The 14,317-nt window shown below is 37.5% G+C and overlaps 1 protein-coding gene across 3 annotated transcripts in view; it reads left to right on the plus strand.

Annotated features, from left to right (window-relative positions):
* Nucleotides 1-14,317, plus strand: part of STK33 (serine/threonine kinase 33) — a 76,770-nt gene that overhangs the window by 20,870 nt on the left and 41,583 nt on the right. For all 3 annotated transcript variants that reach the window (XM_060159733.1, XM_060159735.1, XM_060159734.1), the window contains 3 exons: nucleotides 7,036-7,111; nucleotides 11,162-11,274; nucleotides 11,730-11,815. In XM_060159733.1, the coding sequence (XP_060015716.1) occupies nucleotides 7,036-7,111; nucleotides 11,162-11,274; nucleotides 11,730-11,815 (275 nt within the window). The remainder of the gene's footprint in view (nucleotides 1-7,035; nucleotides 7,112-11,161; nucleotides 11,275-11,729; nucleotides 11,816-14,317) is intronic.

Raw genomic sequence — 14,317 nt, forward strand, 5'->3', positions numbered from 1 at the left:
GTATGAGAAACTAGTCCATTTTGAGTCTTTTCCATGCAGCTGTCCAGTTTTCCCAACATCATTTATTGAAGAGGCTGTCATTTCTCCATTGTATATTCTTGCCTCCTTTGTCATAGATTAATTGACCATATAAGTGTGGGTTCATTTCTGGCTCTCTATTGTGCTCCATTGATCTATGTGTCTATTTTTGTGCCAGTACCATACTGTTTTGATTACTGTCACTTTGTATTATAGTTTGAAATTGAGCAGCATGATATCTCCAGCTCTGTTCTTTCTCAATATTATTTTGGCTATTCAGGAGGGTCTTTTGTGTTTCCATACAAATTTTAGAATTATTTGTTCTAGTCTGTGAAAAATACCATTGTTATTTTGATAGGGATTGCACTGAATCTCTAGATTGCCTTGAGCAGTATGGTCATTTAAATAATATTAATTCTTCCAGTCCATGAGCATGGTATATCTTTCCATTTGTGTCATCTTCAATTTCTTTCATCATTGTCTTGTAGTTTTCTGAGCACAGGTCTTTTACCTCTTTAGTTAGATTTATTCCTAGGTATTTTATTCTTTTTGATGCAATTGTAAATGAGATTGTTGTCTTTTTTTTAATTGACATATAGTTGATTGATTTACAGTGTTGTGTTAATTTCTGCTGTACAGCAAAGTGATTCAGTTATACATATGTATACATTCTTTTTTATATTGTTTCCTTTATAGTTTACCATGGGATATTGAATATAGTTCCCTGTGCTATGCAGTAGGACCTTGTTGTTTATTCATTCTATATATAATAGTTTGCATCTGCTAACCCCAAGCTCCCAATCCACCCCTCCCCTACTCCCCTTCCCTCTTGGAAACCACAAGTCTCTTCTCTATGTCTGTGAGTCTGTTTCTGTTTTGTAGATAGGTTCATTTGTGTCATACTTTAGATTCCACATATAGGTGATATCCTATGGTATTTGTCTTTCTCTTTCTGACTTACTTCACTTAGTATGATAGTCTTTAAGTCCATCCATATTGCTGCATATGGCATTATTTCATTCTTTTTTTTACTGCTGCAAAGTATGCCATTGTATATATGTATGACATCTTCTTTATGTATTCATCTGTCAATGGACATTAGGTTGTTTCCATGTCTTTGCTATTGTGAATAGTGCTAGTATGAACATAGGGGTGCATGTAGCCTTTTGAATTAGAGTTTTGTCCAGATATATGCCTGGCAGTAGGATTGCTGGATCATATGGCAGCTCTATTTTTAGTTTTTTGAGAAACCTACATACTGTTTTCCATAGTGGCTGCACCAATTTACATTCCCATTAACAGTGTAAGAGGGTTCCTTTTTCTCCACACCCTCTCCAGCATTTGTTATTTGTATTTGTAGACTTTTTAATGATGGTCATTCTGACCTGTGTGAGGTGGTACCTCATTGTAGTTTTGATTTGCATTTCTCTAATAATCAGCAATGTTGAGCATCTTTTCATGTGCCTGTTGGCCGTCTGTCTCTCTTCTTTGGAGAAATGTCTATTTAGGTCTTATGTCCATTTTTTTATTGGGTTGTTTGTTTTTTTGTTGTTGTGTTGTATGAGCTGTTTGTATATTTTGGAAATTAAGCCCTTGTTGGTCGCATCATTTGCAAATATTTTCTCCCAGTCTGTAGGTTATCTTTTCATTTTGTTTATGGTTTCCTTTGCTGTACAGAAGCTTGTAAGTTTGATCAGGTCCCATTTGTTTTTTTTTTTTCTTTTATTTCTATTGCCTTGGCAGACTGACTTAAGAACAGTTTGGTATGATTTATGTTAGAGAATGTCTTGCCTATGTTCTCTTCAAGGAGTTTTATGGTATCATGTCTTATATTTGAGTCTTTAAGCCATTTTGAGTTTATTTTTTGTGTATGTTGAGAGGGTGTGTTCTAACTTCGTTGGTTTACATGTGGCTGTCCAACTTTCCCAACACCACTTGTTGAAGAGACTGTCTTCTTTCCATTGTACATTCTTACCTCCTTTGTCAAAGATTAATTGACTTTAGGTGTGTAGGTTTATTTCTGGGCTCACTATTCTGTTCCATTGATCCACATGTGGGATTGTTTTCTTAATTTCTCTTTCTGATAATTTGTTGTTAGTGTATAGCAATGCAATAAATATCTAAATATTAATTCTGTATCCTGCAACTTTACTCAATTCATTTATTCTAATAGCTCTTTGTTGTCATTTTTAGGATTTTCTGTATACAGTATCATGTCATCTGCAAACAGTGATGGCTTTAATTCTTCCTTTCCAGTTTGGATTCCTTTTATTTCTTTTTCTTATCTGATGGCCATGGCTAGGACTTCCAATACTATATTGAATAAAAGTGGTGAGAGTGGACATCCTTGTCTTGTTCCTGCTCTTAGAGGATATGCTTTCAGCTTTTTACCATTGAGTATGATGTTCACTGTGGGTTTGCCATTATGGCCTTTATTATATTGAGGTATGTTCCCTCATACCCACTTTCTGGAGAGTTTTTGTCATAAATGGATGTTGAATTTTGTCAAAAGCTCTTTCTGCATCTATTAGGATGATCATATGATTTTTACCCTTCAATTTGTTAATGTGGTGTATCACATTGATTGATTTGAAGATACTGAACCATCCTGAGTTCCTGGACTAAATATCACTTACTCATGGTATATGATTCTTTTAATGTATTATTGAATTTGGTTTGCTAAGATTTTTTTGAGAATTTTTTACATCTGGTTCATCAGTGATATTGGCCTATAATTTTCTTTTTTGTGGTATCTTTACCTGGTTTTGATAGCAGGTTGACACTGGCCTTGTAGAATAAGTTTGGAAATCCTCCTTCCTCTTCAGCTTTTTGGAATAGCTTGATAAGGATAGGTGTTAATTTTTCTTAAGTGTTTTATAGAATTTACCTGTGAAGCTATCTGGTCTTGGACTTTTGTTTGTTGGGAGTTTTTAAATTACTGATCCAATTTTATTACTGGTAATTGGTCTCTTCATATTTTCTATTTCTTCCTGATTCAGTCTTGGGAGAGTGTACATTTCAAGGAATTTATCTGTTCCTTCTAAATTGTCCATTTGATTGTTATATAATTGTTCATAGTAATCTCTTACGATACTTTGTATTTCTGTGGTGTTGGTTGTAACTTCTCTTTCATTCTGATTTTATTTGTGTCTTCTATCTTGTTTCTTGATGTGTCTTGCTAAAGGTTTATCAATTTTATCTTTTTGAAGAACTAGCTCTTAGTTTCATTGTTCTTTTCTATATCTTTTTAGTCTCTATTTCTTTTATTTCTGATCTGATCTTTATTTTTTTTCCTTCCACTAATTTTGGGTTTTGTTTGTTCTTCTTTTTCTAGTTCCTTTAAGGGTAAGGCTAGATTGTTTATTTGAGGTTTTTCTTGTTTCCCGAGGTAAGGCTTGTGTCTCCATAAACTTCCCTCTTAGAACTACTTTTGCTGTGTCCCACAGATTTTAGATCATTGTATTCCCATTTTTATTTCTGTTTAGGTATTTTTGATTTCCTCTTTGACTTATTCAATGGCCCACTGATTGTTTAATAGTATATTATTTAAACTTCATGTGTTTGTGCTTTTTGCGGTTGTTTTTCATTTTGCCCAATTCTCTGTGTCTATTTCTATGTATTAGGTATGTTGGTTGCATTTTCTGATCTTGGAGAAGTGGCCATATATAGGAGATGTCCTGTGGGGCCCAACAGCATGCTCCTCTCTGGTCACTGGAGCTATATGTTCTCGGGGCAACTCCTATGTGGGCTGCATGCACCCTTCTGCTGTGGTAGGGCTGACTACTGTGAGCACACTGGTAGGTGGGACTGGCCCCCAGCCTGGTTGGCTTTGAGGCTGTGTCATGTCCAGTGGCTCTGGGCCTGCTAGAAGGTGGGGTAGGCTTACTGCAGGGTTAACTGCATGGGGCTGCTGCTGGCCTGCTGGTGGGCAAGGCTGGGTTCCCACATGGCGTCTGAATGGTGTGGGGGGCTTAGTGCTGGTGTAAGTCTGCTGGTGGGTGGGCCAGGTCTTGGCAGCTGCCTACCAGGGGGTGTGGAGCTGGTGTGTGCCTGCTGGTGGGTGGGGCAGGTCCTGGCGCTAATAAGCTAGGGGGAGGCATCCAAAATGGTGCTTACCAGCACCAGTGTCCACGTGTTACAATGAACTCCCCAAAATGGCTGCTGCCAGTCAGCAGGGGGAGTCCTAGTTGCTCCCTCCCTCTCTGGGAGGTTTTCCAAGATCAGCAAGTGGGTCTGACTCATTTTCAAAGTACTGCCTCTGAGCTGGGCTTCAGAGTGGATGAGATTTTGCGTGCACCCTTGAAGAGTGGAGTCTCTTGTTTGCTGTAGCGCTCCAGCTCTCCCAGACATAAGCCCTGCTGGTTTTCAGAGGGAGATGTTCTGGGGGCTTTGTATTCCTGGTGCAGGACCTCCTGGGCTGGGGAGCCTGATGTGGGACCAAGAGCCCTCACTCCCTGGGGAGGACCTCAAGACTGTGACATTCCTCCTGTCTGTGGCTCGCCGATCTGAGAGCGTAGGTCCTAACTCTACTGTGTCTGCGCCCCTCCTATCCATCTTCTTGTAGTTCCTACTTATGTCTTTAGTTGTGGAAATTGTTTTCTGCTGGTTTTCAGGTCATTCCTATAGACAGTTGCTCTGTAAGTGGTGGTAATTTTGGTGTGTCTGTGGAAGTTCACGGTCTTCCTGCTCTGCCATCTCGGCCACCTAGTCAATACTGTTAATTTAATCGTGCTTGCTTCCTCTGTTGATTTCTAAGAGAGTTATTAAAGTCACACACCAGCGCAGAGCTTTGATAGATTCTTTTTGTACTTTTAGTAGTTTTCTTTAAAATATACTTTATTGAAACATAGTTTACATATAATAAAATGCACAGATTTTAAGTGTAAAGTTTAATGAGTTTTGACAAATACCTATACTTGTACAATTACCGCCCCAGTGAATATATAGAACATTTCTATCACCCCAGAAATTTCCTTTGTGTCCCTCTCAGTCGATTCCTCATCCAGACCCCAGCAACCACTGATGATTTCCATTACCTTAGTTTAGTTTTGCTTGTCTAGAATTTATATAAATTGAATCATAAGTATATATTCTTTTGTGTCTGTCTTCTTCTGTTCCATGTAATGATTTTGAGACTTACCCGTGTTGTTATATCAGTAGTTTATTCATTTTTATGGCTGCGCAGTATACCTAGTTCATTGTTTCTTTGTCTACTTGATGCATAAAGCTTCTAAATTGTTTTATCTTATTTGAGAAGAGGCTACTTTAGATTCTGTTCATATCCTCCTGTTGGCAAAAGACATCTGGTCTGTAGTTACATGGGAAAATATATCCAAGCACCCTGAGTTTTATGCCTGCTTATTAGTTGTCTGCACTGTGAGACAAGTGAGAGAACAAGAGAGAAGGCAGATGGTTTGTGGAGCTTTGCTGACTTCCTAAATGGCTTCTTGGCCCAGCCAGTCTGGCCTTTGCCTCCCTGTGAGAGCTGAGATGACAGTGCAAGTAGAAATGCCCCTGATAATTAAGGTGACTCCGAAAGAGGGAGTGAGGGCTCCAAATTCCGGGCTCCTGCTGTGTGATGCACCTACATGGAGATCTGTCAGGGAATCGGATCACGGAATCTGCCCTTGTCGTAGACATGCAGCCATAGAACAACTTGAGCTTTAATGATTCCATATTTTAAAAGTTTAAGTAGAGTTAAAGAATACAAGTAATTGCTTAAAGGAAAATATTAATTTTAATTTTCAGTGATTTAGAGAAGAATTATTCAATTTGTTAATTATCTACAGTTGAGCCTGTTCTCTTTCTTCTGTTTACCTTTTAACTCCTTTGTTGTTGCTTTTTAGTTCCTTTAACAATAGGCAGAGGAAATGAAATTTCATTTGCTTTTAGTAGTTATAAAGGCTGTGTGTATGTTGGGGGGGTGATTGAAACTGTTTTCTAAAGTAAAAACACCTTTTACATGGGAGGCGCTGTGTAACAGTGTTGCTTTAGGTGAGTCGCTTCATATGTGTACCTGAACCTTAATATCCTCGCTGGCAAAGTAAGTCATGACTACATACCCGTCTCACATGATTCTTAACATAATTTACACAAATAACATCATCTATACAAAAGTGCTTTGGCAATTTTAAAGTTCTATTCAAATACACGCAGTTGACCCTTGAACGACGCAAGGGTGAATCCACGTATAACTTACAGTCGGCCCTGTGTGGTGCTACCTAGCTGTAGAAGTATAATAGACATATTCCTGGAATATCATATGTGACTTTTTAGAAAGCCAGCCATTATAAAAAACCTAATCATTAAAAAATGTGCTACCTCAAAGTAAAAAAAAAAGTTCTACTTTGAGAAGATTGTTTAAAGGAACCCTATTGTGGACACATTGTAAGTAAGTAGCCCAGAGTTGGGGAGTCAGGAGTGCCTGCATCCTAGTCATCATCCTGGGACTAATTGGCTTTTTGATCAAGTTATGTTATAGGAGCTCTCTGTCTTAGTTTTCTCATTTAGAAAATATGGAAGATAATTCATACTGCCATAGGAGTGCTATGATGTTATTATTACTACTGTTATTTTACTGAAGTGATTTATAACCGTTTATCTTAGTTTCTCTGTAAATCCAGATTTCTACCTATTGGGCTTGTTTTAAATTGTATCTATTTAAGGTATGTTTTCAGTTCTATTTTTGGCAAAGAACTGAGATATTGTTGTCTTCTACTATAACTACACAATCTTTGCAAAATCATTTCTTAACAATTTGAAAGAGATAAAGAGTTGTACATCTAGCTATACAGTGTGTGCCATTGTTCCATTAGAAGCTGAATAGCAGGGGTGAGGATACAGCGACGTCAGTTGTTAAGCCTATACATTATTCACTTAACATCTGCTGTTGGTTCTCTTTTTCCCTGTGGGGGAATAAATTACAGCACATCAGCACATTTTTCATGCTTTGTGTTTAAGCATTTAAGAGTCATTTATTGTATTATTAATATTATTTTATTTCTGCTTATTTGGCAGCCCCTGAAGTTATCAATGCCCACGACTATAGCCAGCAGTGTGACATTTGGAGCATAGGTGTCATAATGTACATTTTGTAAGTACCCTGCTAAATGTACAACTTAAAATGAATGGATGATCCCTAACAGTAGAATTACATAGACTTTAAATTAAAACTAAACCATATAGTTTTAAGAAAGCGACTAAAGAAACAGTTGGGAAGTCATTCTAAAAGGTGTCTTATTAGTTGTCAGGTACATCCATTAGGTATTTTTTTAATACAATCAATTTATAACTTTCAGCTTTTCTTTTCATTGATCTATAAATGCTACAATGCACTGTATGATCTGAGCCACATGAAAAACTTGCCTCAGCACCTCCCTGATCCTTTGCTACAAAACAAAAGCTTCTTTGTATTTTCTCAAGAGATTCACTTATAGAGCATCAGGTAGAGGGAGGTCCTGGGACCTGGCACTAGAGCCACCTGATGGACAGGGCACGTGTGAGGAGCGGGCAGTAACCAGATAAAGGTTCAGCCCAGGGTCCAGAGAGTATTCTGTTGTTTCTACTTCTCTTCATGCTACTGAAAATGTTGGCCTTTCTTGCTCTCTCTTCTGTCTCACTCTCAAGATTCAGTCAAACCCCATGGCCTGTATTTTTCCTTTGAAGTGTCCTCACCTATTATTTCATTTCTCTTCACTTGTATCATTTCTCCTTACGATCCCTTTCTAGAAGATTACAGTGTCTTTCTGTCGGTTCTCCTGCCTCGGGTTCATCCTTCACACAGTTGTCAGAGTTGTCTTTCTAAATCACAAATCTGATTGTACTACTTTCCTGATTAACAACCTCTGGTAATTCTCCCTTGCTGTAGAAAAATCTCAGAGCATCCCCGCATGGCATAACACAAAGCTTCCACTGCCTGGCTCCAGAGTGCCTTTCTAATCTTGGTCTGCATATGTGTTCCCATTCACTTACCCTGTGCTGATGGACACTCTAGGCCACTCCTTATGACTCAGGCACCCTGTATTGCATGCTTCTGGGTCTTTGCTCATGCAGTTCATTCTGCCTAGATGTTCTTTTTTCTTCTCTACTAACCTCTTTCCTGGGTGTGTCCAGCTCACACAGTAAAGACTTCTATTTCCCTAAGTCCTACTCTACCCCAGCAGTTACTACATTCATTATGTGTATACTTTTTGGAATTTAAGGCAGTAGACGAAGATGCATGTAAAACAGTAATGTAGAAAGAAAAACAAAATAATAAGTATATTTAATCAGGAAAGTTTGCACATGTGTAAATATGATAGAATAAATTGTTCACTTTTCTGTGTTCTCATTGCACTTTTAAAAGCTAGATTATAATGGAATATAATTATTGTATTATGTGTAGTGTACCTTTTTTTCTTACTCTAAATTCCATGAAGGACAGAGATATGATTCATCTTTGCACCCCTGGTATCTGGTACAATAGTAGACATGTAGTCAGTGCTCAATATTTGTTTGTTAAATTGAATTAAAGTGAATTGTCTAAGAGATGTTCTGCAAAGTTAGTGGTCACTGTTCTGCCTGTTGGTGAATATGAACATTTTTATGTTGATGCAACATGAGTTTTATGGTCATATTGAAGATTTCACTGTGCACTACCTCTTCCAGATCGTTTCTAAATATTGACATCACAGTAGTTATATTTTCACAGTCCTGTGAAATGGAATACACGGGCAGTAGAAATTGGATGTTGTGATCGTAGTTGTAACTCAGATAGCTGACATGTCACTGCTTAGATTGCATAAAGTATAAATGTATTCACAAAGTTTTTGATCATTGTTCTGTGCTGATTAGAATCATATTAAAATTCTGAGCCTTAGTTTTAAATTAAAAATACAACTATTTAAAATTAGTGTTTTATACTCTCACGACTCTCTGGACAACACAAGTCAAACATAATACATGTGAACTATTATTACACCATTCATGTGGTATTTGCTGCCTTCTTAGTTTGAATTTGGTGTTAAGGGAAGTGATAGTGTATTACATACCTTAAATTTTTTTCTCCTACTTAAAGATGTAATTTTAATTTTTCTGCTTCTGAGTGTGACTGCATATCATAATGACATATTTTTTTCTTTACAGTAGACTCTTAGCTAATCAGTGCCTATTCATTAATCTGCCTGAGCCCAGTGGTCTTACAGATAATTTCCTTCAACAAGGGCGCAAACATATTACCTTCTCCAGGGGGGTTATTTTCTTGTTTATCAGTTACCCCTGTTTCATTGCTACTTAATTGGACAATGATAACATACTTTCTCAAGGTGAAATTGACATAAATACTCTTTATGGGCACTATCTTTTGCTGTTTTGATTCCTATGAAGCAAAATAATCGGAAGGCTTTAAGAGGCATTTTTCATGTCTTGGATTCCCTTTTCTGGATGTGCAGAAAATTGCTGTCATAAAATTTCATACGCTGCTGATTGACCAACCATTAGATACATTTTGTGTGAATAAAATTGTAAAGGACAGAAAAAAGTGGAATTTTTAAAATGTAGCCCTTGAGCTATATAGTTGCATGCTAGTCAGGCAGTGTGGGAGCAGCTAAGAAATTGGTGAATGTGCATATCACTGGTTGTTAACAGACTCAATGAGCCAGGCTTTTGCCGGCCTGTACTTGCTATAATAGATTGTAATTGTCCATAAGACCATTTTTTTTGGCTTTTTTTTTATTGCATTTTAAAACTAAACAGTAGTAAGGCAAGTAAGATCAGAGAGAGGAGGGTCAGAATGAGCTGGAGAAATAAAAAGTATTAAAATGAGAGTTTGCAGAACAATTTAATAAATATTTATCACTTAACAAGAACCTATTGGTAAATGAAAAGCTGTGTTATCCAGCCTAGTTTGATAAATTACTAGGATGAGAACAGCTCTCCCCCTCCCCCCCCCAGAAAATCATTGTCATGTAAGATATTTACCAAATTTAGACTTATTCAAAAAATATTCATGGGAAAGGTTTTTAAAGAACTTTAAGAAAAATATGACTAAAAACAAAAATCAGTAAAAATCTGTTAAGAGACCTGGAGATCATTATACATTATACTTATGTACATAATAGACCAGCATTTGGGAAGTGTAATGGAATTCTGCCGTTTTACTGTTTCCATAATAAAGTGGAAAAATATAATCCTGAGAGTTGAAGAATAGACATACAGAGTTAGAGTTGCCTCTGTGATGAGTCCAGGTCCAACTTCTCTCTGGTTGTCATTGGGAAAATCTGGTTGTTGTCTACAGGGTTGCCCTCAGATGTTGGGGTTGATGATAAAGATGATGGCTAACGTTTGCAACTTTTAAGCATGTTCTTGTAGTTTTGGACTAGATCACCTATTGAAGCATAGGCTTGCCATGCTCTTTGTAAAGTATAGCACGGTGCTTCCTTTAAAAGATTCTAAAGACTCATAGTCCCCGTACTACAGAATTTACAAATAAGCCCATGTTTACTGTATACACATGGCTTTACTGATATTGGTTGTTACATATACTCAGCTTTCGCCCTTCCAGACTGATTTTCCTCATTCAGATTTTCTTCATTTTATGTATCATTTTTGAAGAGTTGTGGCCATTTTAATGGATTTTTGGTTTTGACTCAGAGCCTGTAGACCCCAGGGTTATTCTTACTATCACTAACATTCGTGTAGCATTTTACCACAGATAAAACTCTTACATGGTCATTAGACTCTGATAACTCTCGTTAGACTCTGATAACTCTGTATATCTTTCTGTAAGTCCAATGTGAATTATGTACCTTAAGGTGTTACCTTACCTTTGCTCACGTTGAAGTGTTTCTCCTCTATCATCCACCACTATTACTGTGCACTTAAACTCACACACCTTTCTGTATTTTAACCCTTTAGTGTTTCCCCACCTGGAAGAGCTTTGGGTCATTTGCAAATGTGGAAGTTCCAATGTATACAAGAGCCTAGCACAGATCTTGCAAAAGCCCTTCGCTTCCATTTCTACATCCAGAGAAGTTCCCACCTCTTTCTCTCCTTTACTTAAATATGAAGCACCACTACTTCCAAGTCCTGTGGAAACTTAATTTTTAATAGCCTCATTCTGATTATTTTTTTAAAAATCTTAACAAAACAACTGTCTTTGTTGTAGATTATGTGGAGAAGCACCCTTTATGGCAAGCTCAGAAGAGAAGCTTTTTGAGTTAATAAGAAAGGGAGAACTACATTTTAAAGGTTCAGTCTGGGATTCCATAAGTGATTCTGGTAAGTATAGATTAGTTATTATTTACTAAAGCAAGTATACATAATATAAGAAAGACAGCCAGTAACTCAGATACTTTAGCTCTCTGGTTAGTCATTAAATTTACTTGTAGAAATACACTATTTACTTGTGGTAATAGTGATATCTTCACTGTGCTTGTTATAGTTGAAACTTTCAGCAAAAACAGAAAATGCATAATAAAAATTGAAGAGGAAATTTGCTGATTATCTAGCTAATTTTTTACTATAGACCATAAACCAGGTAATCCAGGCAATAAAACCTCACTTTAGGCCTTAAACTTTATTTAATATTAGCCATTGGTACTGATGATACTTATTTTATAACTGAGAAGTTTCCTTCATATCATACAGACCTAATCCTAAATAAACTGGAAAATGTGTGGTACTAATTATAGTTGAGATAAATAAGACTTTCAGGATTTTTCCCTTATTTGCAGCTAAAAGTGTTTTGAAACAACTTATGAAAGTAGATCCTGCTCATAGAATCACAGCTAAGGAACTACTAGATAACCAGTGGTTAACGGTAAGTTACAGTATTACTTCTTTTTTTTCTTTTTGGCATGCCGTCATTGCTTATTTCTTCTCATTTGGCCTTGTAGTTTATATATAGTCTTCTTAAAACAGTCATTTAGTTTCATCTTCTGACAAGTTAAAAAAATTATTGAGTGTTGCCACATTTCTGAAATGGGTATTTTCAAACTGTTAAAATTACTACCACAGTTGTTTCTATATGTTTATAGAGGTTTAAATGAACTTTTCTTTTGTATCAAATCCAGTAAAATAGAGCTGAGAAATGTCCATTATTAAAGCTGTGGAATATTGAAGCAGTCTGTATAGTTTAGTGATGTAAAGCACTGGAACCATCTACTTCTCTTTCAACTCTTTGGATACAAGGAATCTTCAGGGATTCAGAAAAGCCAAGGTCTTCTAACAGTGTCTGTTGCCTGGCTTGAAATCTTGAGTAGTTATTCATGTACATATTGCTTTCCCCCATTGGACTAATGCCTTGAGCAGTGACCCTATGTCTTTTTTTTTTTTTTGCGGTACGCGGGCCTCTCACTGTTGTGGCCTCTCCCGTTGCGGAGCACAGGCTCCGGACACACAGGCTCAGCGGCCATGGCTCACAGGCCCAGCCACTCCGCGGCCTGTGGGATCTTCCCACACCGGGGCACGAACCGATGTCCCCTGCATCGGCAGGCGGACTCTAAACCACTGCGCTACCAGGGAAGCCCTTGTGACCCTATGTCTTACTGGTCTTTGTATCCCTGTATCCAGAACATTACCTGGTCACAACAGGAACTTTGGAAGAGGATGCTACTACCTCTCAGTATTTATTTTCTCTTTCTTCTGCGGAAATGAGGATCCTGGCTTTTAGCTGGTAACATTGCTATCTTGTCTTCTTTGCTAGTTCTTCCCCATCGTTGCTAGTTATGGTGCTGGTCAATGAGATCTAAGTGGAGGTAGGAGCAATTTCTGGGAAGTGTCCTTAAATGGAGGGGGTATGGCCTTCCTCACATCCATCTTCTTCCCTAGTGACTGAAATGCAGCTGTGATGGGTGGAGTTTAAGTAGCCATATTAGATCATAGAGTGGAATTTATAAACGGGATAGCAGAGCAACAAGATGCAAGGAACCAGGGCTCTTAGCATATAGAGCTGCTATGCCAGCCCTTGATTGCCTACCTCCAGACGTTTTTATATGAGCAGGAGACAAATATCTGTCATCTTTGAGATACTGTGAAATATGCAGTTAAACCTAATACCAATTAATACAATAATAAATAATTGCTGGATGAGTAGATGATTCAGTAAATGAATATCTGTAGGTATGTCAGAAAATGTCTGAGAATGGAAATTAGAGATTGTCTTAGAGACATAGGAATATTGCTAAGTAATATTTATCTATGCAGAAAGTTATTTTACATCTATGACTCGCTAGACACTGTGTTAGGTACTGCAGATACATGATATGCTTATAATGCAGTAGTAATGTTGAGAGATGATGGTGGCTTGGACAGGGTGGTAGCAATAGAGTTGAAGAGAAATAAATGTAATATATTTTTTAGGTATATTTGATAGGGCTTGGTGATGGATCAGATAAGAGATAAGGATAAGGGAGGTATCAGGATGATTTTTAGATTTTGCTTTAACAGCTGGTTGGATGGTAGTGCCATTTGCTGAGATGTGGAAGACTGTAGGAGAAATAGATTTTTTTTTTCTGGGGGAAGAGTGGTGAGTCAAGAGTTCCATATGAGACATGCTAAATTTGAGATGCCTATGTAGCATTCAAGTGGAGATTTCAAATAGATCATTGAATGTATGAGCCTGGAACTCGAGAATAATGAGCTGGAGATATAAATCTGTGAATCCTGAGTATATAGATGCCATGTAAAGCCATTGGGCTGAAGAGATAAGTTAGGAAGAAAATACAGATAGAAAGGACAAGAGGCCTTAGCACCCTGCCTTAAACACTACAACATTTAGAAGAGGAGAAGCTAGCAGTGGAGGCTGAAAAGGAATAGCTGATGAGGAAGAAGGAAAGTCAGGAGGGTGGTACCAAGGAAATTAAGTGAGAAGAGTGTTTGAGAAAGCAGGAGCAGTCAGCTCCCAGGTAAATGCTGCTGAGGGGTCAAGATGAGAATGAGTTTTCATTAGAATGGCCAACAGAGGGGTTGATGGTGACCCTGAAGGCCTAGATAGGTTTAGATACCATAAATTTATAGTGATAGCATTCTGATTTTCTTTTGGCAATTTCTAATCATTTTTTTTGAGTAACATTTTCTTTAAGGACTAAAGAAATTGTCTTCACTCAAAAATGGTTTATATCTGCCCTCTTCTGTGAATGTGTTGAACTCTCAAATGATTCTGTGCAATAAGTATTTCTGGCCTAAAGTAATTGTGCAAATGAGTTAGCAGCTAGATCATTGCAAAACTACTGAGTAGATTTGCAGTACAGCAAAATAAAAACTGTAAAACAGATGGTATGCTTTAGAAATCTATCTCTTTTCAGCATCACACAACATTCGG

This window comes from Lagenorhynchus albirostris, chromosome 9 (assembly GCF_949774975.1).
Source record: "Lagenorhynchus albirostris chromosome 9, mLagAlb1.1, whole genome shotgun sequence".
In the NCBI taxonomy this organism is placed as follows: Eukaryota; Metazoa; Chordata; class Mammalia; order Artiodactyla; family Delphinidae; genus Lagenorhynchus; species Lagenorhynchus albirostris.